The sequence below is a fragment of the Dermacentor albipictus genome, chromosome 5 (genome assembly GCF_038994185.2).
Source record: "Dermacentor albipictus isolate Rhodes 1998 colony chromosome 5, USDA_Dalb.pri_finalv2, whole genome shotgun sequence".
NCBI lineage: Eukaryota > Metazoa > Arthropoda > Arachnida > Ixodida > Ixodidae > Dermacentor > Dermacentor albipictus.
The window spans coordinates 56,612,277-56,637,339 of record NC_091825.1 but is presented as its reverse complement, the minus strand read 5'-3'; the positions used below and the strand labels follow the sequence as shown (position 1 = coordinate 56,637,339).

The 25,063-nt window shown below is 46.1% G+C and overlaps 2 protein-coding genes across 3 annotated transcripts in view; one reads left to right on the top strand and one right to left on the bottom strand.

The window, feature by feature from the left end:
* Positions 1–235: 235 nt before the first annotated feature.
* On the bottom strand, positions 236–16,935 carry LOC135911187 (3-dehydrosphinganine reductase-like). The gene is made up of 5 exons (XM_065443374.2): positions 16,778–16,935; positions 12,855–13,111; positions 10,292–10,546; positions 6,309–6,488; positions 236–4,191 (listed from the first exon to the last, which is right to left on the bottom strand). Exons 2-5 carry the CDS (start codon positions 13,074–13,076, stop codon positions 3,811–3,813), a joined length of 1,038 nt encoding a protein of 345 aa, XP_065299446.2. The 5' UTR covers positions 13,077–13,111; positions 16,778–16,935; the 3' UTR covers positions 236–3,810.
* Positions 16,936–17,173: 238 nt separating this feature from the next.
* The window catches only part of LOC135911189 (low density lipoprotein receptor adapter protein 1-A-like), a 44,702-nt gene continuing 36,812 nt past the window's right edge, over positions 17,174–25,063 (top strand). The window contains exon 1 of one of the 2 annotated variants that reach the window (XM_065443376.2): positions 17,174–17,605. In XM_065443376.2, the coding sequence (XP_065299448.1) occupies positions 17,539–17,605 (67 nt within the window). In that variant the 5' untranslated portion in view covers positions 17,174–17,538. Of the gene's footprint in view, positions 17,606–19,492; positions 19,597–25,063 lie in introns of those variants that run through there. The other variant, XM_065443375.2, reaches the window with a different exon arrangement.

Sequence of the window (25,063 nt, the reverse complement as noted above, 5' to 3'; positions counted from 1 at the left end):
TCTAATTAAATTTGATGAGTAAGTCAAAGTTCAACAAATGGATGGAAAAATTTCATCTAGGGCTTCACATTTCACTTTATACAGTCGAACCCACTTATCACGATACCGGTTTTAACAATATATCGGTTATAACAATGAGAAGCTGCTGCACCGTAAACTTTTTGTATTTTTTCCATGGTGAAATAACCCACATACTACAATACCCTGATGCTGCATTATTGGTTATAACAATGAATTCTGGCTGCTGGGCGTCCGTGCCGAAAGGTAGTGAAATGCGAAATCCTTGAAAAGAAAAACGAAAATGAGGAATTTGAACCGCTGCACGATGGCCCGCTGCCCCAACAGCTGCCGCGCACTCATTTTCCAGCCTTCTCTGCGCACCTCTCTCCCATCGCCCTTCCAACCCTCCGAACACGAATGGGCTGTGCTCATAGCTCTACGCAGCGCCACCCTCTGAAACACAAATGGACTGCACATGCTGTGCTGCTCCCAGCTTGCTCGGTAGTTGTGCAAACAGCTTAAGCACTCACATTCGTCTTTGTTGGTTGCATCAAAATCGTCACTGGCCATGTAAGGTTTCTCAGCCTCGTTTGATTAGCTGCCGAAACAGAACATGGCTGATTCACCCGCTGATTATCGGCAATGCACGACGTTGCCGGTGAAAAGAAAGTGCATGGCTATAGATTTTGAAACTAAGTGCTTCTAACTGATGAGGCACTTGTTGCGAACGTGCTTGCATCACATAGCGACAGCGACGACAATGAAGTAGGGCAGGCTGCGTCAACGTTGTCCTCACAAGAGGCCCGGCGTATGATTCAGTCCCCCCCCCCTCAGGGCTTCATCTTTGCGAGAAACCTTCTGCTGCACTACGTGGAGCACCTGGATGCATCAGAGAAGGATGTTGGCAAGCTTCGCGTAAAGCATGCAAGGCTGACGGACATGGGGTTTTCTTGTGCAAGCCAGTGAGAAGTATGTGGCGAGAGGTTTGTGGAGATCTCGCTGCAGCGTTTCTCCTGGTTTCTCAAGCTGACAGGCTGCCACGGCAACCTTCCTGCATTTTTTAAAAGGCCCCTTTTGAAGCCACCAACAAGATGCCTCGGCGGAGCTCACATAAAGCTTGTCACCAGTGACCCCCCTTTAATGACCCCATTCTTTAATGCCAACAGCCACGGCTTGTTACATGCGATTGGAGCACCCAGGAAGCAGTTAAACGAGTGAACACAATTAGCAGACGGATGGAGGAAGGTGGTGAGGAGGCCACTGGCCTCCCCTCCATTATACTTTTCTCAGATCAGCTCTGTCATCCCCCTATTTTTATATTTTCATGCAACCCAGTTACAACGGTTATCAGTTATAACAACAAAATTTTCGTGGCACTTGAACATTGTTATAAGTGGGTTCGACTGTATTACCTAGAATTAGTAGATATAAGCAAAAGTGAAACCCTGAATCTAAATTCTACAACTCCAGATCAAAAATAAATGTTTTAATTCTATACTTATCTATCAGCATGTGTAAATATAGCATAGCAGTTTTCCACTTACGTTAAATCATCACATTATTTATGTCAGTTTGAAGCATGCCTAACTGTGGTGCATGAAGTATGTGCCCGTTTATTTTCCTAAAAAATTGTAATTTTCCACCATTCTAATGAAAATAAAGCAAAATAATAGAAAGAAACATAAAGAGAAATGGAGACTGAGTTCTCGAAGACCCAACCCTGCAACTCAGCGGGACTAAGGCCAAGAAGGAAGGTTCAAGAAGAAAAAGGAAAAATCTACTCTCAACAGACTGGAGATTTTCAGTTTTTTTTTTCGACACAGCAGACTCCATTCGCCTCAATTCAGCAGTGACCAAACAGCGCATTCCTTGTGAATACTTGAAGAAGGCCCAGAGGCATTCTTTGCAAAGCTTACTAACACTACTAACATGTGCACATCAGGTTATCAGCAATATCTGGTCACAGTACTCAATCACTCGCACACACCACGCACAAACATATGAACACAATCCATAAATGTAACACGACATGCAAGTTTGTTTGGTATGTACACAAACAAGAATGCAACCCCTGAGAGATAAGAAGCTGTAATCGAGAATCGACACATGTGAGGAGGTAGGCTAGTTGTGGACGGCTCAATGTTGGAGTAGGAACATGTTGGTACGCGAGTGTTTGCTGAACTGGAATTTCAGTGCACATACTGGAAGCAAGAAAAAATGTGCTCAGGCTTTACAGCTTGTAGGCAGCACTCACAGTCTTGTACAGCACACAGGTTACTTCGAAATTAAAGAAAGAATGAAAAAGAAAGAAAACATGTGATTACCCAACATTTGTCTGTACGTTATTCCATTGTCTTGTTCGCTTTTGCAGGAGAAAGCTGGCTGCATGAGCTCCTCACCTGACATCTTCGTTCTCTATAGCTGCACTCACAAAGAGATAATGTGAACACTTAGTTAACCTAACACGCGTGCTAACAGGTCACAGGAATATAAAGCACTAGTTGAGTGCAGTATAAAAAACAAAAGATGGCAATCTGCACGTTCCTGCCCCCTTTTCCAACTGAAGTGGAACAACTAATTGTGTCACATTTCCTATACAAACTACCTAATGTCCTAGACAGGCTATACCATGGCAATAATTTGTGTGCATATTCAGTACACTTGCTCGTAATTGAGTTTGTATGGCGTGTTCTAATGGACAGCTGACTTTCCACCACAGTGTTATCCACTGACAAGCTGAGATTGCCGGCAATACAATTTGTCTTGCAACGTGCACAACCTTTCAAACCTTGCACGGCTAGTTGTACAGAAGCTTTAAGCTCACTAGTAGAAATTTGTGACAGTGAGTTTGAAATTTTTGCACAGCAGTTATAGTTCTCTTCGGGAGCCTTCAGCAAGCACAGCAAGCCCTTGCAATTTGCAGCAGGCAGTGGCTAGTGATCCTGACTAGCTGGCGTACAAAACTTGGGGCTTGTCAAATTCGTCGTTTGATTGGTGTGCTGATTGCAGATGCAGGGGACCACAGCTTCTTTCTCGTCAAATACAAGGTGTTGCCTTTGTCTCTCTATGTCACTATACCCATCTGTAACAGTTACAGAGATTATGCTGTCAAGTGTAGCCTTGTCTTCTACCTTCCACGCATTTTTCTGCACAGTGAGGCCAAAATAAATGCCCAATTACCGCATTTGTGAACAGAAGAGAGGGAAACATTGGTGATTCAATAGAACACACACATTTGTCAAATTAAGAGCAGAGGGATTCCTTCCAAAGACTTTCAATCATCCACTTTACAAATACACAGGACTTGTGATGATCCCTGACTGTCACAAGTCCTAAAGAGTCAGTCACCATTAGAGAGACAAACTGTCACAAGCTTCTCAGCGTCCATCAACCAGACAAATCCACACAGAAGTGTTCTACCCTTGCTTGCAAGCGACCATCCCCGACCAACACAAGTCCCAAAGAGTCACAGGTGTGTCACCATAAATGTCCCAAATTGTCACAAGCTTACTGGTGCCAGTTACCCACAAATACATACAGAAGTGATCTACCGTTCCTTGTAAGTGACAGTCCCCAGCTGTCATGAGTTACCGACTTAGTGACCATCACAAGTAAAAAAATGTGTCACCATCACCATCACAAGCTCCCCAGTGTCAATCACCCAGTTTACAAATCCACTGGAAAGTGTCCTACCCATCTCTGTGTGTGACTGTCCCCAGCTGCCAAAACTTGGCGACTGCCTCAAGCCCCAAAATGTCACAAACTTCCCAGTGTCACCAAGTCTTTCCAGCTGTTCCCAAATGCCACGAGCTAGCTCCCCTTCTTGCTGCCTTCGCGGTTGGCCGCGCAGCGTGCCACGAGCCTGTAGAAGTGCGACAGGTACAGGCAGCCCACAATGCGCAGTGTGCCCATGGTGAGGGCCTGCACGACCACCTCGAGCAGCGAGCTAGGTGGCATCATGCCCGCGCACAGTGTCATCGTCATGCAGCCGTCCAGTCCCTGGACCGAAGTCACGTTGCCCTCGAGCATGTCCTGCAGTAGTGAGCTGGCCACCACATCGGCCGACCACAGGCCGACTGTTGCCGAGATTAGCTTCGTCTCGGTCGGCTTGGTGCGCTCCTCCTCTACAAAGCCTGGCGTGTCCGTGTCCGGTGGGAAGGCCACCATCACGTGGATGCCACGATGTTTCACCTGCACCGGGGAAAAGAGAAGTATGCAAAAGCAAATGAAGCATTTTATATTCTGAAAGCTAACAGCATAACTTTCAGGCATTCCAACATTACAGGAAGGAAGCAGCGAAAAATAAGGGTATGCATAAAAGGTAAGAGCACGTGCCAAACAGCCTTTGTCTACCATCACTGTCTGTAGCAGTTCTTTTCTGTGTGTTTGTCTTTTCTAATTATGATGTGCCAATTCACCTAGCTTGCAGTCTTAGAGATTAGCCAGTTTTTAAAAGGTAGTGTGCTGCAAGGCACATTGGGGAAAAATATACAGTTTCACCTAATATACAAGGCAGCCTCAATGATAGCATGCACAGATCTGTGGACACACCACTTGCAAATATTTTTCTTTCTTTCCAATTTTCTTTTTCAAGTTCTTGGTTTGTAGCGTGAAGTGACACAGACAGAACGAGAGCTATGCCTGCGCTCTAGTCTCCGTCTGTGTCACTTCGCGCTACAATCCAAGAATGCGTTACCGTACCAATTCACCCAACTTTCTATCCTCTTGCATTATATTTCTTTTTCAATATGAAAGAAAAAAGAACTCAAGTTTTTTTCTTTATTCTTCACATCCTGCCCAGTCATATGCTACATTTTTGCACTCTTTTTAGTGTAGCCACAGATAGGCAGGATAAGCAGATACTCAATCTCGCTCTCGTTCCTACTTGGCTCCCCTCACACCAACCAACACTCGCTTGCGTTCACAAGGACTTCTATTTATATTCACCGGTGCCCTCTCACCCTCATACTTGTGTCCACTCACACTCGTCCACAGTTGCTCACATTCACACTGACGTCCACTCAAGACAATCCTGACTGACTTTTGTTGGTACTCACACCAAATGGCACTCACTCCTCTTCATATCCACATCCACTCAAACTCATCGGCACTCACTCTTATTCATATGTTTGCTCTTGAGTGAGCATGCAGACCTGTGAGATGTAGTGATGTGCTTCATCAAGCTGTAATGCTTCACGAAGCCGCGGCACTATTTCCCAACTGCTCATGATCATCAAGAAATCCAGCACTGTACTCCACTTCATCAACTCCATGAAGTGAAATGAATGCTACAGGGTGACCTCAGCCAATCAGAAAAAAATAACCGCAAGCTGGACTTCTTCATTGTACACCTATGATCACCTTTTGTGTGACAATGAATGAATGGGACCTTCATGGAAGGATTAGTAGAGCACTATGGACGAGCCCTCTTCCCTTCTGCGAAGCACGGGGCTGACTCTTTCAGCCAACTGGCTGTTATGAGCCCTGGCCTTTGCAGCACTACACAGAGTTGGTGAGACAGTGTATAGGTGAATGGTGCAGAACAATCAGAAAAAAGAAAGAAAAAAAAAATCCAGGTTATCTAAGTGGCAGGACAGCTTTATTGGGTTGACAGGTCAACAGTGAAGTGGTAAATGTTCCTAAAGACACGAACCAGCAAATTGTCTTGTTCGATACTAGCTCTGCTACCTTCTCCTTGGTACACATGTTCCCACCTTTCTCCTCGCTCAGGAGCTGAAAGGGTGTCAACAGTGTTTGCGAGGCACAAACAATGCACTCATCTATCAGAGGACACGTTTTAGCTTTTGTCACATGCCTTCGATGTCGTGTGCAAGGAAGTTCATCCTTATGCTAGGCGAGGTCAGATATTGCCTTCCTAATCCCTTTCTTGGAGTCTCTGGGAGCACAGAGAGGCAGAGAGGAGCACAGGCACAACATAATTTTGCGGGAGGAGCTTCTGCTGCATTCATGAGTCGGGTAGTGTAACGTGATTGAGCGCATGCTATGAAGGGAAGCAGGCAACTGAACACGCGCCCCCCCTTCCCCCCCCGCCTTCACCCCAGCAGTGGCTGCGCATGGCTGAGTGCAGCCACAAGCCACCCCATTTTGGCGGTAATCTGCGGCAGATGCAAAGCTTGGGTGGGCAGAGATGGCTGTTTACTTCACGTGTGCTGTCTTCCCGCACATCTAGTTCTGGAGGTTGCATAATCTCAAGTTTTAGAGACGCGTTGAAGGGAGAGGCAGCCCGAAAATCACGCTCCTCGATGTGGTCCGGCACGTACGGGCTCGCGGATGAGGCTCACACTCACCTCCATGCGGAGTGACTGTGCGAGTCCCACGAGGGCGAACTTGGCCGGGCAGTAAGCCGTGTAGCCATACACGCCCATCAGGCCTGCGACAGACGACACAAACGTGATGCTGCCCGAGCCTCGCTGCTTCATGCCTGATAGCACCGCCCGGGTTGCGTGCACCGCACTCAGGTAGTTGACCTGCAACGTAAGCAGCAGGGTGCTCACCACAGTGAAACGTAGCGTGGTGGTGTGATGCTTGCAACTATATTTCATAGGTTCGCTTTTTGCCTTCTTAGCATAGGCAGACACAGGCGTGTACCAGTGAGACAACCCCACTTCTAGCATTGCTGATTTTATATGTAAATGTACAATAAAACATCGACATTAGGTACACAGATTTAATGAATTATTGAATCTAACAATCCATACCAGAATGGTTTACAGGAAGTTGAAGACTTGAAGTGTGAAACACTAGTCGAACAAGGGAATGTCGCTGGAGCCAACACTTCGACATGCCACACTGACGAAGACAAGTCCCCTTGTCAAAATGTTGGCTTTAGTGACAATTCCTTATTCTACCACTGTCCGTCGTATCTGACAAAGTAAACCTAAAATATGCAAACTTTTTTCACTGATATTTATGCATGTACGTATAACGAATGCATCTGTGTGTCTTACGCAGCTTTCTGATAATAAGGTTCGATTAAAGCATTTTGTTTAAGCAAAATGGCTTGCTGCTGCTTTCTTATTTATTTCGATGTTTTCACCATCTTGGAAAATCGGCAATACTTTACACTGATGGTTGCCAATGAAAAGAACGGTTTCAGCCACAGGTGTGCTGCCCATCACGCAGCTGCACCTGGCGACGCTGCTTGACACCATTCCGAAACTGCCGCATTGCTACCACATTGTTTTTTTACCATTATTCATCACCGAGTGCTGCAAGGCCTTCGAACGTTTGTGTGTAGCACTTCTTAGATGAAATGCTTCATCCTGGAAATTACCACGCACTGCCTTGGCTTCTCTGGAGCACATTAGCAGCTGTTTCCTTGCATGGAACTAATTAGGTATTCCACTGCACTTCCTATTTAATGCTTCCAGCAGCTCTACAAACAGTACAAACGTCAACAGAGGTGTCCTAAACTCTACTACCCACTTTACACCTGAACAATTCTCCAGCAGGCATGTCAATCTGCAAAGTGGAAAGCAGCAATTCCAGAAGTGAGATCCTCGGGCCAGGCATTCTCAGTTCTACACAAAAGGCAGTGAGACAGATACAAGTTTTGCAAAGGAGCTACGCAACAGCCTTTACGAAAGGAGTGGAACACGTTTGCCTCACAAGTGTTCTCCAATGCACAGTTCTTAAATATGCTTTGCACAAACAAGAAACGAAACCAAGGTCCCATTTTTTATTAGTGATATCATAAGAAGTCAACAAACAACGACAGCAAGGACACCATCGTGGAAACTACTTGTACTTATTAATTTAAATAAAGAAATTATAAATTAATGGAAATGAAAGTGGATGAAGAAACAACTGGCTGAAGGTGGGGCACGAACCCATGTCTTCGCTTTACGCTTGTGATGCTCTTACCAACTGAGCTACTGCGATGCCGTTTTCCCATCCACTTTCTGAGGTATTCACGTTTATCTACTAGAACTAAACCTGGGAATGTTAGCCAGTGCCACCACTCACGACCTTGGCAGCGGATGTGGAACATTCTTTCTGCTGCCAGTTGTTTCTTCATCCACTTTCATTTCCATTAATTTATCATTTCTTTGTTTAAATTAATAAATACACGTAACTTCCCCTGTGCTGTTCTTGGTGTCTTTGTTGGCTTCTTATGATATGACTAATAAGAATCGGGCCCTTGGTTTCCTTTCTTCTTGTTCATTACATAGCAAGGCCTCGTATCCGGCAGCATTGATGCCTTCAGGTAGCACGTTTGGGTTTATTAACCAGTTGCCCTCACCCCAAAAGATGACGTACAATGTGACGCCTGTGACAAAAAAGGATGTTCCACATCCACCATCAAGGCAATGAGGTGTCGCGCTGGCTAACACTCCCAGGTGCAGTTCTGGAAGATAAACATAAATATTACACCAGAAAGTAGATGGAAAAACGGCACCGCGGCAGCTGAATTGGTAAGAGCATCGCATGCGTAATGCGAACACGTGGATTTGTGCCTCACCAGTGGCCAGTTGCTTTTCATCCATGTTCATTTCCATTAATTTATCACTTCTTTATTTCAATTAATATGCACAAGTAATTTCCCCTATTCTGTCCTTGGTGTCTCTCTTTGCATGAACTTGCAATCAAATGCTGCCACGTCCCTGCAGCCTTCCATTCTGCTGTTTGAACTGCTCTCAAAGCTGTGCCATGCCGTGCTCATCACTCTACATCACTCCACCACGATTCACTCGCCATTACATTTAGCTTCTATGTTGGCATTAGGTCAAAATTTCTTGGCTTGACTTTCCATCGCACTGCCTGGTCTTGTAGGACACACCACTCTAAGCTACAGTGGCCCAATGCCATCTATCTCCATAACCAGATGGCACCACCTCCCTCCAACTTCAACCTCATTAGTGGAGATATTTCTCAACTTTTGTTTCCACTGAAAGCACTGCTGAGCCATGGATCCTAAAAAAAAAAAAAAGAACCCTGTAGCCAGTGTGTTCACGCTAACCTGAGATGAGGCAAAAAAAAAAAAAACAGAACTAGCATATATTCATAAATAAAAGGGCATGCAGCTCCATTCAGTGAAATTGTGGATTCCCAGGTGTGCATGTAATAACAACATTTGATTCACGTGTTCATAACTGTTTTGCTTAGCTACTGTTTAGTAATAGAATAAGTTCACCTGCATCATTCAAAAGCTCTTGCAGGGCCCCTTTAGGCAGCTCCTCAATGCAGGAATCACTGAGGAGCATTACAGAGGCACAGTTGAGGGGCGACACGGCTGTACGCAGCTATGCACTTGAAGCGGAAGAGAGCTGCAGCCGCCATTGGTAAGCCGTACAAGTGCCACAAGCTTTGTTTGAACCATGCCAAATTGAACTACGCCGGCAATCCCAAAATAGAAGACTGCACAAGGTATCAACAGAACAGCTCAATACACACAGTATATGGGGGACATCATCACGTGGAGAACATGTCCGTGGCAAATCAGTTCTGCGGAAACCTGCAAACTGGAAGAACCTTTATGAAACGAAAAACTGTCATCCACCCAAGAGCAGCCTGAAACTACCAAAAGCTTTAAAGAGTTTCTTAGAGATAAGGTGTTGCAAGTAAAAAAAAAAAGAATTTTTTTTCAAATGCAAAGCTGAGAAACTTGTATGCATTTTCTTTGTCGCTCCGTGCCACACACTCGAGTGGATGACAATTTCCCCTTTCTGGACGTTTTTATATGGTCTAGAATTTAGGCTTTACTTTGTGGCACGTAGCAGTAGTTTAGTGGTGCACTAACAGCTTCAAGTACAGCGCACTTTCCTTGGTACTGTGTACTGGTATCACCACTACACAGCTAGAGTTCCACAGCAATAACTAACACGGCAGCACTCCAACTTGCACTTAAGGTGGTGATGTAGCAGTACCTTGGCAGTAATCATCATGTTGTAGTACCGATTACTAAATCAAAGATAAATATCAACAAAACAATTTGGCAGAACCTATCTCATGATGACTGTTGATAATCATGTGGTTAGCACTGAAGCAACGTAACAACAAACCATATTCCCAATGGTGGAACGCTCCACGTATGAAGGCGTGTGTGCAGCTGTGCTCCACTCATGCTTCGATGATGATGTTCATGCCATGGCATGACCTGTATGCACGCCGAGTCACTCACGTCATGTCGTGTTCATCCTGATGTACATCCAGTCAAACAACCATGACACCATTATGATGGCGAAATAGGCCGGATAGATTCAAAGTGCCCAAAGTAGGCAAAGAATGCTGATCGCATTAAAACTGAAAACAAGACGGGAACTACACTCGCCTCCATCATGCGCTGGAACTCGGCTAGTGGTGTCTCGTCGAACCGCAGGCTGATTGCGGAGCCCGCACAGTTCACCAGGTAGTCGACTGGCCCGCAAACCTGCTCGGCCTCCTCAATGCCACGGGTGAGCACTGCTTCCCCGGCCTCGCCCTTCGTCAGGTCAGCCGAGAGCGTGTGAATGGCCTGTTCGGGTGAGCTTGCCTCCTCTAGCAGCTCGATCTTCGCTTCCTCGAGCCGGTCCATGTTGCGTGCAATCTACACAAAGTTCCCTTGCCAGTTGGTCTGAATCGTTAATACAGACATGAATAATCTTGCGAGTTCGAAAACAATACTACTTGAGAACTACACTCCGTCTCGCACGCAGCAGACAACACTGTAGAGGCTAGACCGACTTTTCACAGCAGTATCTGCATTTACAATTAAAAAAAACAACAACATCGTGCATGCTACGTGACAGCAAGAAATCGGACTGTGCTTCGTAATTTGAAATGTGACGTAATTCATACGTGACAGTTACGATATGTGAAGCAAATGTCACAAAGAAGATCTAGCACACTTGTACGTATGAAGTTTTAATCGCAGATTGATGAGAGGAGCAAGTACATTTATACACTTGGATGACTGCACTCAGTTTACAGCTCCCACTGCCTGCATTCATGACCAAAACATAGTGTATTGCATACTAGGCCACTCAAGTCATACAAAGAATACCTGATTTGACTTAATGTTAACTTCATACGTTACGGTTCTAATATGTTCTGCAGAAGATGTTGCAGACCAAGGACTACTTAACTGGAGTGATACATTTATGCAACCACACTACTTCTACAGCCTCTGCAGCTTTGCCTGCTATGTACAATATGAAGTACGGCTCACCAAAAACACACCTCTGCTAGAAGGCAAAATTGTAGTAAGGGGCCCTGAAACACTTTTTGAAACCAGTAAGAAAATGATGCCAATCTGTGCAAGAGGCCCCTGTGAATATGTGAGCCAAATATTACCGCACTGCATGCAGCATGGAATTTATAATCTTGCATCGAAAGCAGTGAAAAATCGCCTGCTCTCTTGTCCACAATGATGCCATGCGGACTGTCATCGTGAGACAATTCTCAATAATACATAATTGCCAATTTTGCATTAACTAAGTGAAACATACGTAAGTCTTTAATCTCAAATAGACGGAAATGTAATTTCATCATTGCGCTGCCAGCCTACACAAAACAGTTGCGCGTACTTGCGTCTGCTACATGTGGCATTGGAGATAACAGTGGCCTGCTGCGTAGCGTAGACTACCATGGCCGCCACGGGGTGCTGTGAAGAGCCATTTTGCCGTGGAGACACAAAACTTTAGGGCCGTGCTTTGCCTCTTTGGCTTCTCCTCTGTGTAGCTTTCAGTGCACTAACAGACGAAAAAGAGAGAGATGGCTGCATACCAGTGCGACAACTCCACTTCTACTTGAAAAATTTTGAAAATTTTCTTGCGGCATGAGATTTGTGTGAAGACATCTTCTAAAAGTGAGGCATTTCTATGGTCAGTTAGAAAAGTGTTTCAGGGCCCTCTTAAGGCATGGACCCCGACTTAACACAAAGCATAGGCCTGCATTTACAGTTGAAGGAGGAGAAACAGTCCATTAATTCATGCCTGCTAGCCTCCAGACCTGACAATTAGGAAGACTTGTCAAGTGGGGAAAGCGGGTGATCACGTAGAGCAAGGGCTGAAGAAGAAAAGAAAGTGATGGACCGGACGCACCCATTCATTTGAACAACCTAATTACTTTTACTGAATATTTGTCACTTTGAACCTTTCCTGCATGCTAATATGATAATGATTATTAATAATTGTAATGGCTGTAAATAATGAAGCAGGTGAGAAAGGATGGCGTCGTCATGACAGTCATCATTAAATTGCAACGGCCCCAGATTCGGTGCAGCAGTGAGCACGCTAACGCCGAAGGCGTTAAAGGGACATTAAAGTGAAAAATGATTTGTTCTGCATCAGTAAATTACCATTCTACAACACCAAAAACACCACTCTTACAGCAATAAGACGTTTGGTAAGCCAGAAAAAGCGCAAGAACGCAATACGGGTGGCGACGCCTACTTGAGTACCCGCACCTGGGGGCGGTGACGTCTTGAATTTTGATGGCATCTTCTAGGGCCTATTAATTATATATAGCGGTACAGATTGACTACATTGTGTTCTAAAGGAACCAAATATTAAACATGGCAAGTTTCGGGAACCTTTATTCAGCAACGCGGTCCAAATGCGAAAACATACTTTAGAATCCCTGACGTCACGCTGACGTACCGGCACTGGGTTTTCGGTGCAAAATTCAAATACTGATACTTGGACCTTCATTTTCTCATCCAATAATCAAATTATTTTTTAATGACAGCCTGCAGGGTTCTGAAACAATGCTCCATTAGTCTAAACTGATTTATTGTTTCGCTTTAGTGTTCCTTTAAGTACGACAGATGTTGCTAAGCCACCTCTAGGCAACACTACTCGCACACTCGCATGACGTCAGTGTGCCCTCGGGAAAGTAGGATGATGGCGACCAACCAGCGTCACATTGGCACCTCGCCGAACCACAGCCCGGGCAAGCGCACGGCCTATCCCGCTGGAACCACCAGTGATGACGAAGTGCTGGTGCCTCAGGCAGGCGTTCCGAGCTTGGTAACGGCGCCACAGCCTTGACATCACCAGCAGCGCCATGGGAGATGCGAGCAGTAAAGGCACATAGTACTGCCACGGTGTGGACGCCAACGATGAAGTTGGGGCCATTGTGCCACCCGTTGTCTGCTGATCGAGACCTGGGGCTGGAAAATTGAATATAAACAAAAAATTGCGGAGAAACCAGAAACAACATTGTTTAATTGCGCACACACACACATGCACATATGCACATTAAGAAAGACAGTGATCCTGCTGTTGCTTGTCACACTTCTTTAAATAGTTTGTTTGGCCTATGTAAGTGCCTTCTGCCCCCATCAAAAAGCATCAAACTCGTGACCTTGTGCGTAGCAGCAGAAAGCCATAGTCACTGAGCCATTGTGGAGGGTGCAGAGTTTCCTACAAAAATCACTAGAGGAAACTCTGGCGCTAGTTTACATGGGAGGTTCAAATATGGCGTTTAAGCCAGCACGGCAATACATTAATTTGCCTAAGCTTTGTCCTCCTGGCTTTAAATGGCTTCTTGTCTTTGCAAATTGTTCATTTTCAACAAACTGTTGAATTACAAATGTGGCATAACGAATAGCTATGATTATGCATGCATGCAGCAACTTGACTGCATGCATTCAGAAAAACAGGACTTTCTGGAATTTTAGAAAGACAAAGCACAATGAATCAGGACACAAGAACATCTGAAGCTACTAGCGTGAAGATCAGGCAGATCCATGTATCACCATCGTTTCCATGGGAGCTTAACGGTTGCAGCGCTTGAGTTCCCTTTTGCAATTTTTGCAGTGAGCTCTGTCGTGGCGGGCATCCTTCAATCATGAACACAGTCCCTTGTGTTCTCTAACTGGATTTTGACATGTTCTTGCTTAATTTGTGTACTGCACAAGATGGTGGCACTCTTGTGACAAGTGCAAATGCATAATGAAACATGCACAGTGCCCACCCACATAGTGCCTGTGATGACTGTATACAAGGACACATTGGTGCAGGCCCTGGAGCTTGACTGCTCTTCGGCGGGGACTGGTGTGGTAAACAGAGATGGTTCTCATACTATTGTGTTCCATTTCTTCATCTTAACATTAGAGTGAGGACCAATTTGTGAGAACTTGCGTGAACAAATAAATAATAAAGATGCACAGCCAGACAAAATGAGCGCCATTCTACATACATGGTTTCCGATACTTTCTGTAACTGTTCAGCCCTCGCGTGAGAACTAAAAGGAAGGCTGGGGCCGTCACTCACTGTCCTTGCAGTGGTATTTTGTTTCATTCCTCATGCTTGGGCGGTCATCTACAGCAAGGATGTGTAACCAGTTTGAATTGACCGAGGCGTGACCTGGCGGAGCTGGTTCGTGCTGCTAAAGAACGTAATAACCGTTATGCACAAACACTCTACTTTGTGCACATTGTATCTTCTGATGCGTTAGCCTGTTAGTACTTAAACTGCAGCACGACAAACTGCAAGTTAGCTTTCTATTGCAGATGGCTTGTGTCGGTTCTGTCCATGCAAAATTATTTATTTACGACTGCACGTTAGAAAAGTGCACAAAATAAAATGTGCTCCCACTTGGAAGGGAAAAACACAAGGACACACTTCAACATATTTTGCATCAAGAAGCCGAGCTTGCATTGTTCCCCGTGAACAGCTCCAGAATCGCAGTGGCATGCGTCAATGCAGACGGATCATTGTTATGTGGTTATTTTCATGTACGTTTGACTTCAATCCGGCTATATATATATATACAGCGCTGTTTAAACGCGCACTTCCTATTATTCACCGATCTACATTGGGGCGTTATTACCTCATTTGGCACGCAAAGCGACCATAGCAGGTTTGATAGCAGGTTGATAGCAGAGCCGAGCTTGCATTGTTCCCCATATATGAACAGCTCCAGAATAGCAGTGGCATGCGTCAATGCAGAGGGAGCATTGTTACTTGGTATTGTCATGTACGTTTGACTTCGGGTAGTTCTGAACTTAGTGTCACACATTACTTCCCCCCTCTTCTTTGGCTTCTGGATTGGATTGGCGCGGCTCGCTACGTGCTTGCGCGCGCTTTTCCGAGCGCAGATTGGTGTGCGCCTGGTTTCTGCACTAGGCTGTTATGCGATCGCTTTTTCGAGCGCAGATTGATGTGAGCCTGGTTTCTGCACTAGGATTTTGCACGATCGCCTGCTTTTTGCACTGGGCTTTCAAAAGGCGAAGTGAGCGTCGCTTACTGCGGAAGTGCAGCGCCGCGGGCCTACCGTGTATGGAAGCGCGCAGCAATGCCGGGAAACATACAAAAGCAAAGGGTCAGAAAAGTGCGCTTTATTTTCCATTACTATGTCACAGTGGGTAGCGCCGTGCGATCGCTTCAAATAAACGCAGAAACGAGTCCTTGCAGCGCATGTGCCCATTAATCGATGCCCACCATAGCCATATCAGGTGCGACTCGAGAAGCTGTGGAGTCACCCTGTAGCCGGCGGAGTCGAGGTAGCGCTTCACCTTCTGCCAGTAGCTTTCGATTTTCTGGGTGTGAGCGCCCGTGATTGGGTCTACAAAGTTCATGCTGTGGTTAACAGCCTCCCATTGCAAATTCAGTCTTGCTCCGTTAGCCCCCACCAAGTTCGGGATGCAGTTGTATGGGGCCCATTCATCACTGTGGATGGTGGTTCCCGGTTCAACGTTGGCTGCAATAATGGGGCCTAGCGTCGCCGCGTCTCGTCGGTCGACCTTGAATAGTCGGAGCTCCCCGGTGGTCACGCAGATCATGCCGAATACCCATGGTCCACGATCTGCAATGCCGCCGTAATTTTGGCGGCTCGGCGGAACGTTGTCGCCCGTCATCAGGCGGCCTCGATTGTATTTTCGCTTGCCGCGAAGGAGGCATTCATCAATTTGCACAATCCTCCCGGGGCCACCGAGTGGGGGTCGCGCCAGCAGCTCGTCCCGCACGACCTCACGAGCGTAGTTCCTCCAGTCGGCGATGACATGGTCCGACAGATTAAGCAAGTCGCCGGTCATCTCCTTCATGAGCCACGTGCCTATGTTTTTGCTCACGCAGTACATGAGCCAAATCACTTGCCGCCTGCAGTAAGCGACGCTCACTTCGCCTTTTGAAAGCCCAGTGCAAAAAGCAGGCGATCGTGCAAAAGCCTAGTGCAGAAACCAGGCTCACATCAATCTGCGCTCGAAAAAGCGATCGCATAACAGCCTAGTGCAGAAACCAGGCGCACACCAATCTGCGCTCGGAAAAGCGCGCGCAAGCACGTAGCGAGCCGCGCCAATCCAATCCAGAAGCCAAAGAAGAGGGGGGAAGTAATGTGTGACACTAAGTTCAGAACTACCTTGACTTCGATCCGGCTGTACATATATATGCATTATGTACACAGCACTGTTTAAACGCGCATTTCCTATTATCCACCGATCTGCATTGGGGCGTTATAACCTCATTTGGCACGCAAAGCGACTATAGCAGGGTTGATAGCAGGTTTGACCATAGCAGGAGCGCTCGATCAGCATTAAGTTCGATCTTCATCGACGCAAGTTCGAAGGTGCCGTGTGACAACTATTATTCACTTGTCGTATTTCGCCCGCAATCGAAGTTCTATGTAGATCGACTTTAACGAAGGCGGAAATAGTCACATGGACCAGTTTCACGCCTACTGCATCAACGCTTTTTCACACACGAAAGCGGGGGCCGAAAACACCAGTGAGAACCTTGCCGATCGCGTCACCCGAAACACATCACGTGCGGGCGGCACGCGCCAACATCAGTCGTCTCGAACACATTACATATGCAAACACTTTTGTTGGACTCACCCCGACAGCCGCGTCGCCACAGATTTCCCGAAAAAAATAAAAATTCCCGCCCTTCGAAAAGCTTGGCACACCCAAGGAGCACCCCGACGCGAACTCGTTTCAGTTTCCTCCGTCTGCCGACTGCTGCTGATAGCGATGAAGATAGCACCGATGCGACGCCAGTCAGCTCACGTAGCAGCTGCTAGTTCTAAGTCCCAAGGGCAAAGTGTAGCGGATGATCGACTATTTTGTTGAACCTCTGTCGCTCGGTTTGAGATCATCGCGATGAGTTCACCGAAGCACATGAGCGAACCTCGAAACAATGCGATGCTCGAAAGAATTCACTTTTGCCCTTCGAAACTGAGGCTATGTGCGCGACGCCAACAGCTAGCGAAACGCGGCGATTTTTCCTTCTTTTTGGTTTTCCGACACTTCTCTCTCATTTTATTACATGACTAGCGCAAAGTTTGTAGCTCGCTGCGGGTAGCAGCAGCCGCAGCTTTCAAGGAAACGGCATTGAGAGGCAGTGCCGGTCGCCCCGTCAAATTTTCTGCGAACTGCTGTGGTTGCAGCGCACTAACAACTAAGCAGCGCCCACGGGCTGAAACTGACCGCGACGAGTGAAAAAACCCGGACTACCTCGATCGAAAACTAACAAATCTGGCTCGCGGCCAGGCGTGTCGTCGTCGGCCTCCGTTGACGTTTGTTTATAGAGCGCACAGGAGGAACTCGGTATCCGCTTATCGTCTTCAAGCACCGTGCATCTTTACGGCAGCGGCAACATGACATCGATCTGGAAATCTGTGTGGTCTTCGCCCATGGGACTGCTGGGTCGTCTTCGGCATAAAAGTGAGTCGCCACCGTCTTTGAGCAGTTTCCGCTGTCCTTAATTGTTTATTTACTGCACCCGTCTCTAAAACCGCGTGCTTCCTATATGTAGTACATGTGCACTTCCTTTCACTTGCGCGAGCCAGAAAACCGGCGTCTTTCTTTTTCAACAAGAAACACGTCGCGCGGCGTGTTTCCTTCCGTTGAAACCTGCGCGACCGCTTTAATTCGATTGAATGGGCGGGACCGCCGCGCCTGCTGTGTCTCAGTTGTGCCACACGGCTTGGTACCCGCAGCGATCAGTCGGCAATCACTGCATCGTGAAAACTGGAAAAAAGAAAAGCAATCGCCGTGAGCTTCTATTTCTTGAAATTTATAAATTTGCGGTAAACCGCGGCTTCCCGCGCGCGGCGCAGGTGCAGCGACCGACGCTCCTGCAGCGCGTGACTAATCCTCGGTCGCGGACCTGCGTTTTTACGAGGCGCGCCGCGCGTGTCGTACGAGCAGCGCGTATGCAAATGCGCGCTATTGTCTTTGTTTGCAGTTGCAGTTCCGCTGCCTAGAATAGCGCTTTGGCTTGGCGGTTGCGCTGATCTCGCATTCCTTCACAGGGTGTGACAGAATCCAACGTGCGTATGCAAAGTTGCGTCAGTCGCGCCGTTTGCATCTACCACTTGCTCGCGGTTGTGGTCGGTTATTAAGAGGCATCGGCAAGCTTGGCATGTGGTCGATCTGCCTTGCGTGTGTGCGACGTGCGACAATCTTTGCGCTCTTGGGAGATAAAAATAATGGATGAAAGAAAAAAAAACAGAAAAATACAGTCGGCGACAACACGCGCAGTAGCCGCCGTTGCTCCCGCTGGGACGCTTGTCACAGGCGTCCCGCCGTCAAAAAGCCTTTGGAAAGCTCATTGTATCAACTGTGTCTCGTCCATGTCGCATTGTCGCGTCGTCTACGAGGCGCGCGTCGCCACGAACGGGCCGAGGTCACCGTCAGCACAGGCGACCACGCGGGGGAAGCGAAAAGAAACTAAACTTCGCCTCGGCGGGAGGCGGGCGAGGAACTGGCTGTAGTACACAGTGACGCAACGACGCGGAGGTTGGTTGCACAGCCGCAAGCGGGTTCTTCAATGTACGGGCAGCACGCGAGAGAGAGAGAGAGTTTAGCGGGTGGACGCGCCGCGCGCTTCTAGGACGCACCAGGCGCACGGTGTCTACGAAGGACGGCTGCGCAACGCGCTGCCAGTGCCCGAAAGAAACAAAATGGAAAGAACGGTGAAAATATGAACACTGCGAAGCGGGGATGTCGGCAGCGCGGCCTGTACGCCTTCTGGTCGTGTGCCGTAGTGAGACCGCACCGGTCTGTTTGGATGTGGAGGCACTCGGTAACCGGCAGACGGGCTTGAGTTGCTGCTGCTGCGGCTAATGACGTCTTGCTGCCAAGTATGACCCGGTTTTGGCCATGAATAATTCAGTACCTCCTGTGGAACCTTCCCATCTTTCAAGTGAATGTGTGTAAATTTGCAGTGTGACGATGGTGAAGCCTCTCCATTTAATGCAGCGACATTTAGAAGATGCATGCACTTCAAAATAAAATTGATTAAATGAAAAGCTGTGCAGGAGTAGTGGTGCTGCATTTGACAGCGTACCAATTTTTGTCTGACATATATGCATTCTTGCGTGGTCGCCCAGTCGTGCATGTATGCCATGGGGAAAGTACCGCTACAACTCTATTTGTTGCCATGTTGCAACAATGGGCACTCTACGATGCAGCCAGATGGATTAGTGGCATTTCAACATCGAAAGCAACACACGTTGTATTAGAGTTGTGGTAGTGGAGGGCTCTGGTTAACTTAACATCCTGCTGAACCATTGCACATAATGTGTTTTTGTGTGCTGTCTCTAGCAGAATGTGGCTGCCAGAGTGCTTCCTATTAGTGGGCTCAAAGTTCCATCGAGCAAACCCCTCCCCAAAAGAATGTGAACGGGCAGCAACGGATACCGATGATCAAGGTACATGCATTTGGCCGTATTCATGATCCTCTGTGCTAAGCGCGGCTGTCATAGTGTGTAGTGGAGTACACAATGCTGTCAGTTGCCAGCAGCGTCAACGTGACAGCTGCTGTCTGCTGTTGGCTGGCGCAGTTCTCATTAGTGGCAGCCTGAAAAGATTGCTTGATCTTCTGGCTGGCCTGCTCATGTCAGGATACATGCCAGTGTGACTTGTGGGCAAAGCCATGCATTCCGCTTCCGCATGGGGTGGGGGGTTTGGTATGTGAGCCAGGACTTACAGAGGAGATTGAGGTTTCCTTTTTTCCTGTTGTTTATGCTGCAATGATGTTGCAATGCAGTGATGTTGAAGCTGCTTCTCGGACTTGTTTTAGAGATTTTCTATGAAAACAGTCAGTTGAAAGCTTGGTTTTTCTGTAAATACAGAATGTGCAGAGATCTTCACAAACTTTGAGATGGTAGGAAGGAAACCGTGTCATGGCAATGTGAAGAAACAGCCTGTATGTGTTTAATTTGCTTTAGTTTTATAGGGAACTCTCAGTTGAGTGTACTTCAAGGGAACGAAGGAAATAGTTCACTTAACTGAAAGTTCACTAGAATATGGATCAGCATGGGCCCAGCAGACAACAAGTCAAAAGTGTGAAATGCAAGTTATGGAGTTATGTACATCAATATATAAAAAGTGTATAACAGTTACGTTGCCGCCTATCTAGTTTTGAAAAAAAAAGTCGGTAATTTTCATTCGCGCTGTTGCTCTTAAAGTGCAAGAAGTAACACGGCTCTCAAGAGAGCCTATGTTTTTGTGTACTTCCTCTGGCACAGCTTGTTGCTGAGACACGAAGTCTCACAACTTTCCAAGGCATCCTACAGCCTTGGCTTGAGTTACAGTATTTGAATCTGCCTCTGCCATTGCATCTTCCTCGTCGCACTGTTCTTCGGGACGAACACTGGATACAATTTCCAGCTCTAATAGTTCAGCTCAGGTAATGAGCTTTTTGTCATTGCACGTAGTCTTAAAACGAACTGTTGCTGTCAACGTCCAGCTGGCGACAGACCTTTGTCCACATCCTGGGGTCGATCACCTCATCGTACTGTTCCTCTTGCTCGCTTTCACTGCACAGGCGGGAGAGGCTGGATTTATGCAAGCAGTTTCTAATTGTAGCCAGTGTTACTGTCCACCAGGAGCCTCAAGTTTGTTCGACTGAATTATTCGTTATTTAGATATTCGTTTAACTGAACGATTTTAGCATAGAATGCATAGGAAACCCACCGGGGATTTTTTAAAAGTTTGTTATTCTGAAATATTTGTTAGACTGATGTATGTACAACTGAGAGTTTACTGTATTTCATTGCACCCTGAAAAAAGACGCTACAGACAAATTGAAAGTATAAATTACCAATGATGAGCAACAATAGAAATATGGCCATTGCCATGTGTGAAATGCAAAATTTATATATGATGGTTAAGGTATGTACATATAGGCAGCTTCAAAAATATGTGGGATGTGGCTTCCATGAAAAAGTGAATTTCAGCCCAGTCTTTTTCATGAAGCCAGCATAGCCGCACAGCGCATTGTTGGTTATGTACACTTTTTACTAGTTCATGAGAGTTGACATCTTGGCAATTGGTGTAGGTGCACGACAGAAAAAACAGCACAACTTTACATGAGTAAAGAAAGAATACACACACACTGGCTCCGACTCTCAACTCAACGTTTATTGAACACACAGCAGTATATATATTTCAATCTTGTTAAAGGTAACAAACAAAATTAAATTCACCCTTCATATTTGTAACAACACTTTCTAAGGTTACATGCACATACTGTCAAAATAATTGACACTTTGTTACTTTTCATTAGTTGGAAATACATATGAAGTGCTAATCTTTAAGTATTAAAGAATCTTTAAAAAAAAGCACCTGTGGCAGATAACATATAGTTCTAGTCCTTGAGATGGATTATTCAAAGAGCCATTACTTGCATGAGAAATTGAAACACATCTACTAACTGATTATAATTCACTAATTACCTTCTTAATTATTATACGGCACATATTGGAATTTACAAATTGTAGCTGGTGAGTTTGCAAGGCGTATCCGCTTGGAATTAATTGTCAGGGTGACCCTAGTTTCAAGATGTTCATTCCCAAAGTGTGCGACGAAATGCGTGGTCGTTTGAATCACTTTTGTGCATCAGTGCATAAAATTGTGGTTTCCTAAAAAAGTGGAACAATAGTGAATTTTTACTGCAAGTTTCACAGCGCATATGTAGAAACCCGTGTCATTGCAAAGGATATGCCTTAAAAAATCATGGGCTACAATTCGAACTGCAATATGTGCCCCAAAGTAATTAATTAGGAGGTTAATTAGTGCACTTGGGCTAATTGAATGTGTCGATTCCTCGTGCTAGTAATGTACACTGTTTCAAGTAATCCGGCTCAAGAAATAGAATTATGCTATCTGGCATAGGCAATTTTTACAAGTTCTGCAAAACTTATATGATCACCTAATATATGGCTATGTCTGTAATAAAGGTTTAGTTGCGAGCCAGCAACAGTGCATGTTTATATTTTTTGTCCGTGCAAAGTTGTGTTTATTTCCAAGAAGTACAAGTATTTATTTATTTATTTAGTTATTCATACTGCTCTGCAGGCCATAGAGGAGCATTGAGTTACAATAAAATAGCAATGAAGGTATATAAATGAAGGAACAAAAAATAAGAAGTGCAAAAGTGCTCACACAAGGCAAAAAAACAAATACATTGTAAGGAAAAAGAACAATGCATGCAAGCACAGAAACAAACAAGCTGGAATAACCAGCATTATATAAAATCATGTTGACATAAAAATGTTACAATAGTTTGCAAAATTTAACAGGATCACTTACTGATGCAAGATTTATTTATTTATTTATTTATACATACTGCAGCGAAATTTGCGCTATAGCAGGAGTGGGTTCAGAAAAGGTACAGAAAATGCATTAGAGTATACAGCGGTAAACACAAGTGAACACTTCTACGAAAGAGCACTCATGAAAAGAAAATACACAAGAAGTTATACAAATGCTGCCGGGCATGAGTGAGCACGGTTATGCGTCGAGAATGGTGGTTGCAAAAATTTGGGATGAGCATGAGCAAATGGACCCAGGTAATAAATTCCAGTCTTCCACTGAGCGGGAAAAAAGCTGAATTTGAACATGTTAGTACGTGCGTAGTAGGGTATCAAGTTTAGGTCAAATATTGCTTGAAAGATGAAGGCTAAGCCTCATGAGAACGATTTTGTGTGCGACAGCGACGAGCAACAGCTTCGAGTGACGGATCGGGCTATTGCTTGAACAGATCACTCGGTTCTGCAAATCTAGAATTCATCACTCATTGCCCGGTAGTGCTATGAGCACTACCGGGCAATGAGCGGAAGTGGATGTACATTACTCAAATACTACCGATTGTCCCACGGAAGGAGCAAACAATCGAATTTTTATACGTTCAAGGATAAGAAACAGATAAGATAAAATAAAATAAGAACCCTCAGAAATATTTTATTCTGCTTTTTACAGTAAAATGCATCAACTTGAATTAATAAAGCATGCGTCACACTAGTTTCGGCACCTACATTGCTGCTCTCATACTGGCAACACCGGGGAGACGTCGCTCGAAATGATAGCGCGCATGGGGTACGACTTCTAGGCTATGAGTGAACACGACAGCCATCGCGTCGCTTGTCGCTGTTGCGTGCAAGATCACTTGCATGGGGTTTACACTTTAATCCATAGTGGAAGATTAATCCGAAATTTCGGGCTGCATGCCCATACTCAAGGAGGAGTCGAAGTTTTATTGCTAAAGCAACTATATGGACACTCTAAGCGCATTTCTATCATCGTCGTCGCCGTGATGTTCCGTATAAAGTCCAAGGGCGATAACCGTCGCCGCGCACCCTATGCTGTATGCACGAGTGAAATCATGCGGGGGGAGCCGACGATCAGTGCTCAATCTCACCCGCATGAAAGAGATGAAAGCGGGGAGGAAGCGCAGTCTTCTGTCATTCGCAAAGCACTCAACATTGCAAAGTGCCAGGGTGGGAGGGGTGGCGGCATTCTACTCCGGCTGCAACTGCGCATGTGGCTGCTGGGCGCAGTCGCACGGTCGTGTCTTGAGAGCGATCTGCGTCGGGGGCAGAGTCTAGGTGCGTCGGTGGCTCGTAGCTTTGTGAATGCTGTCCATGGAGGAAGGAAAACGATAGGAGGGAGCATAGCGCAACGTGATTGAAGCTAAACCTGGTGGCCCAACAAGTGATCGCATGTCAAAGTGCGCGGTTCGTTTTAGTGATCCAACTGTGCAGGCAGAGCCACGGCCGGGCAGCTGGACAAGCCCGCACGGAATAGAAACTACTGGCATAGCTACTGGGAACCAAACATCTTGGCAAATCTCAATTGGTGCTCCGTGATCTCGATGCAAGAGGTCACGTGTTGGACCACCACTGTGGCTTCACGGAGCGTTCACTTGCCAAGGCTGGCTGCATGACGTAAAGCTCCCTCCTATGTTTTTCCTTCCTCCAAGGTGCTGTGTGTTCATGGCGCTCACTTTTCGTTGAAGCAATAGACAGCATGAGTGTCACTTCGCTCGCTGCTGCTGCCGCGTTTCCTCACACCAGCGTTCTGACAGCGAGTTTCCGCGGTCATCGAGTGAGATGTGTTCATGTATGCTTGTGTGTGTGTGTGACACCACGCTTGTTAATTTAGTTGGTATGCCTATTTTTACACGGCCGATAAAACTACTAGCCTTACTTCGTATAGCTGTCTACTAATTTGCTGTCGCAATTGGTGCTTTGCCCTTCGGTCGAAACTGCTGCATTCTTTTTCTTAAGTCCTGAGCCTTGTAAACTTTCCAGTGCCACTTATGGACGCTGGTTTAGGCACTGAGAGAGAGAGAGCCTCTGTTGTGGAGAGGGCAGCCCACCTCATTGCGCGATTATTGGCTCTGAGCATTTCATTTACTCCTATCTTGGCTAATAGAAAATCCTTTCTTTAAATATCCTTACAGTAACATGCTGCCTGGATGGTGCTTTGTAGCTTTCAATGTATAACCAAATTTTCGACAGGGCCATTCAAGGGGATTAACGCTCTGGGCCTCACCTCTGAAAGCAAGGGGAGAACTATGCATGCAAATTGATAAACGCAGTGAATACAGCCATTGGTGTTGACAGTGGAACATTTAATGCAGTTTTAAGCTTCCCCTCGTTGGTGTGTAGGACATTCAAGGGGGTTTGAATGGAGCAAGATGGGGCTGTAATGTATATAATGTGCTTAGATAGTACTTAGTTATGCCCATGCCACTTGGATGTAGAGTCGAGTTGGATGTCCTGCAATGTACAGCATCACTGTTTAATTAATTAATCCTTACACAAACCTATTTGCCCATGGGCCAGTATTGTATGCAAGTTTAGTCAGAACACAAAATTGCTATGCAAGCAG

Bases quoted from the DNA above. Each gene is read 5' to 3' on its own strand.
- LOC135911187 (XM_065443374.2), bottom strand. From the start codon at position 13,076: ATGGCCCCAACTTCATCGTTGGCGTCCACACCGTGGCAGTACTATGTG. The intron at 6,489-10,291 runs GCGAGTGTAGTT...CTTACGTTGCAG, and splicing joins AGTTCCAGCGCATGATGGAG to GTCAACTACCTGAGTGCGGT. The intron at 4,192-6,308 runs GTGAGTGTGAGC...TCCCCGGTGCAG, and splicing joins CACAGTCACTCCGCATGGAG to GTGAAACATCGTGGCATCCA.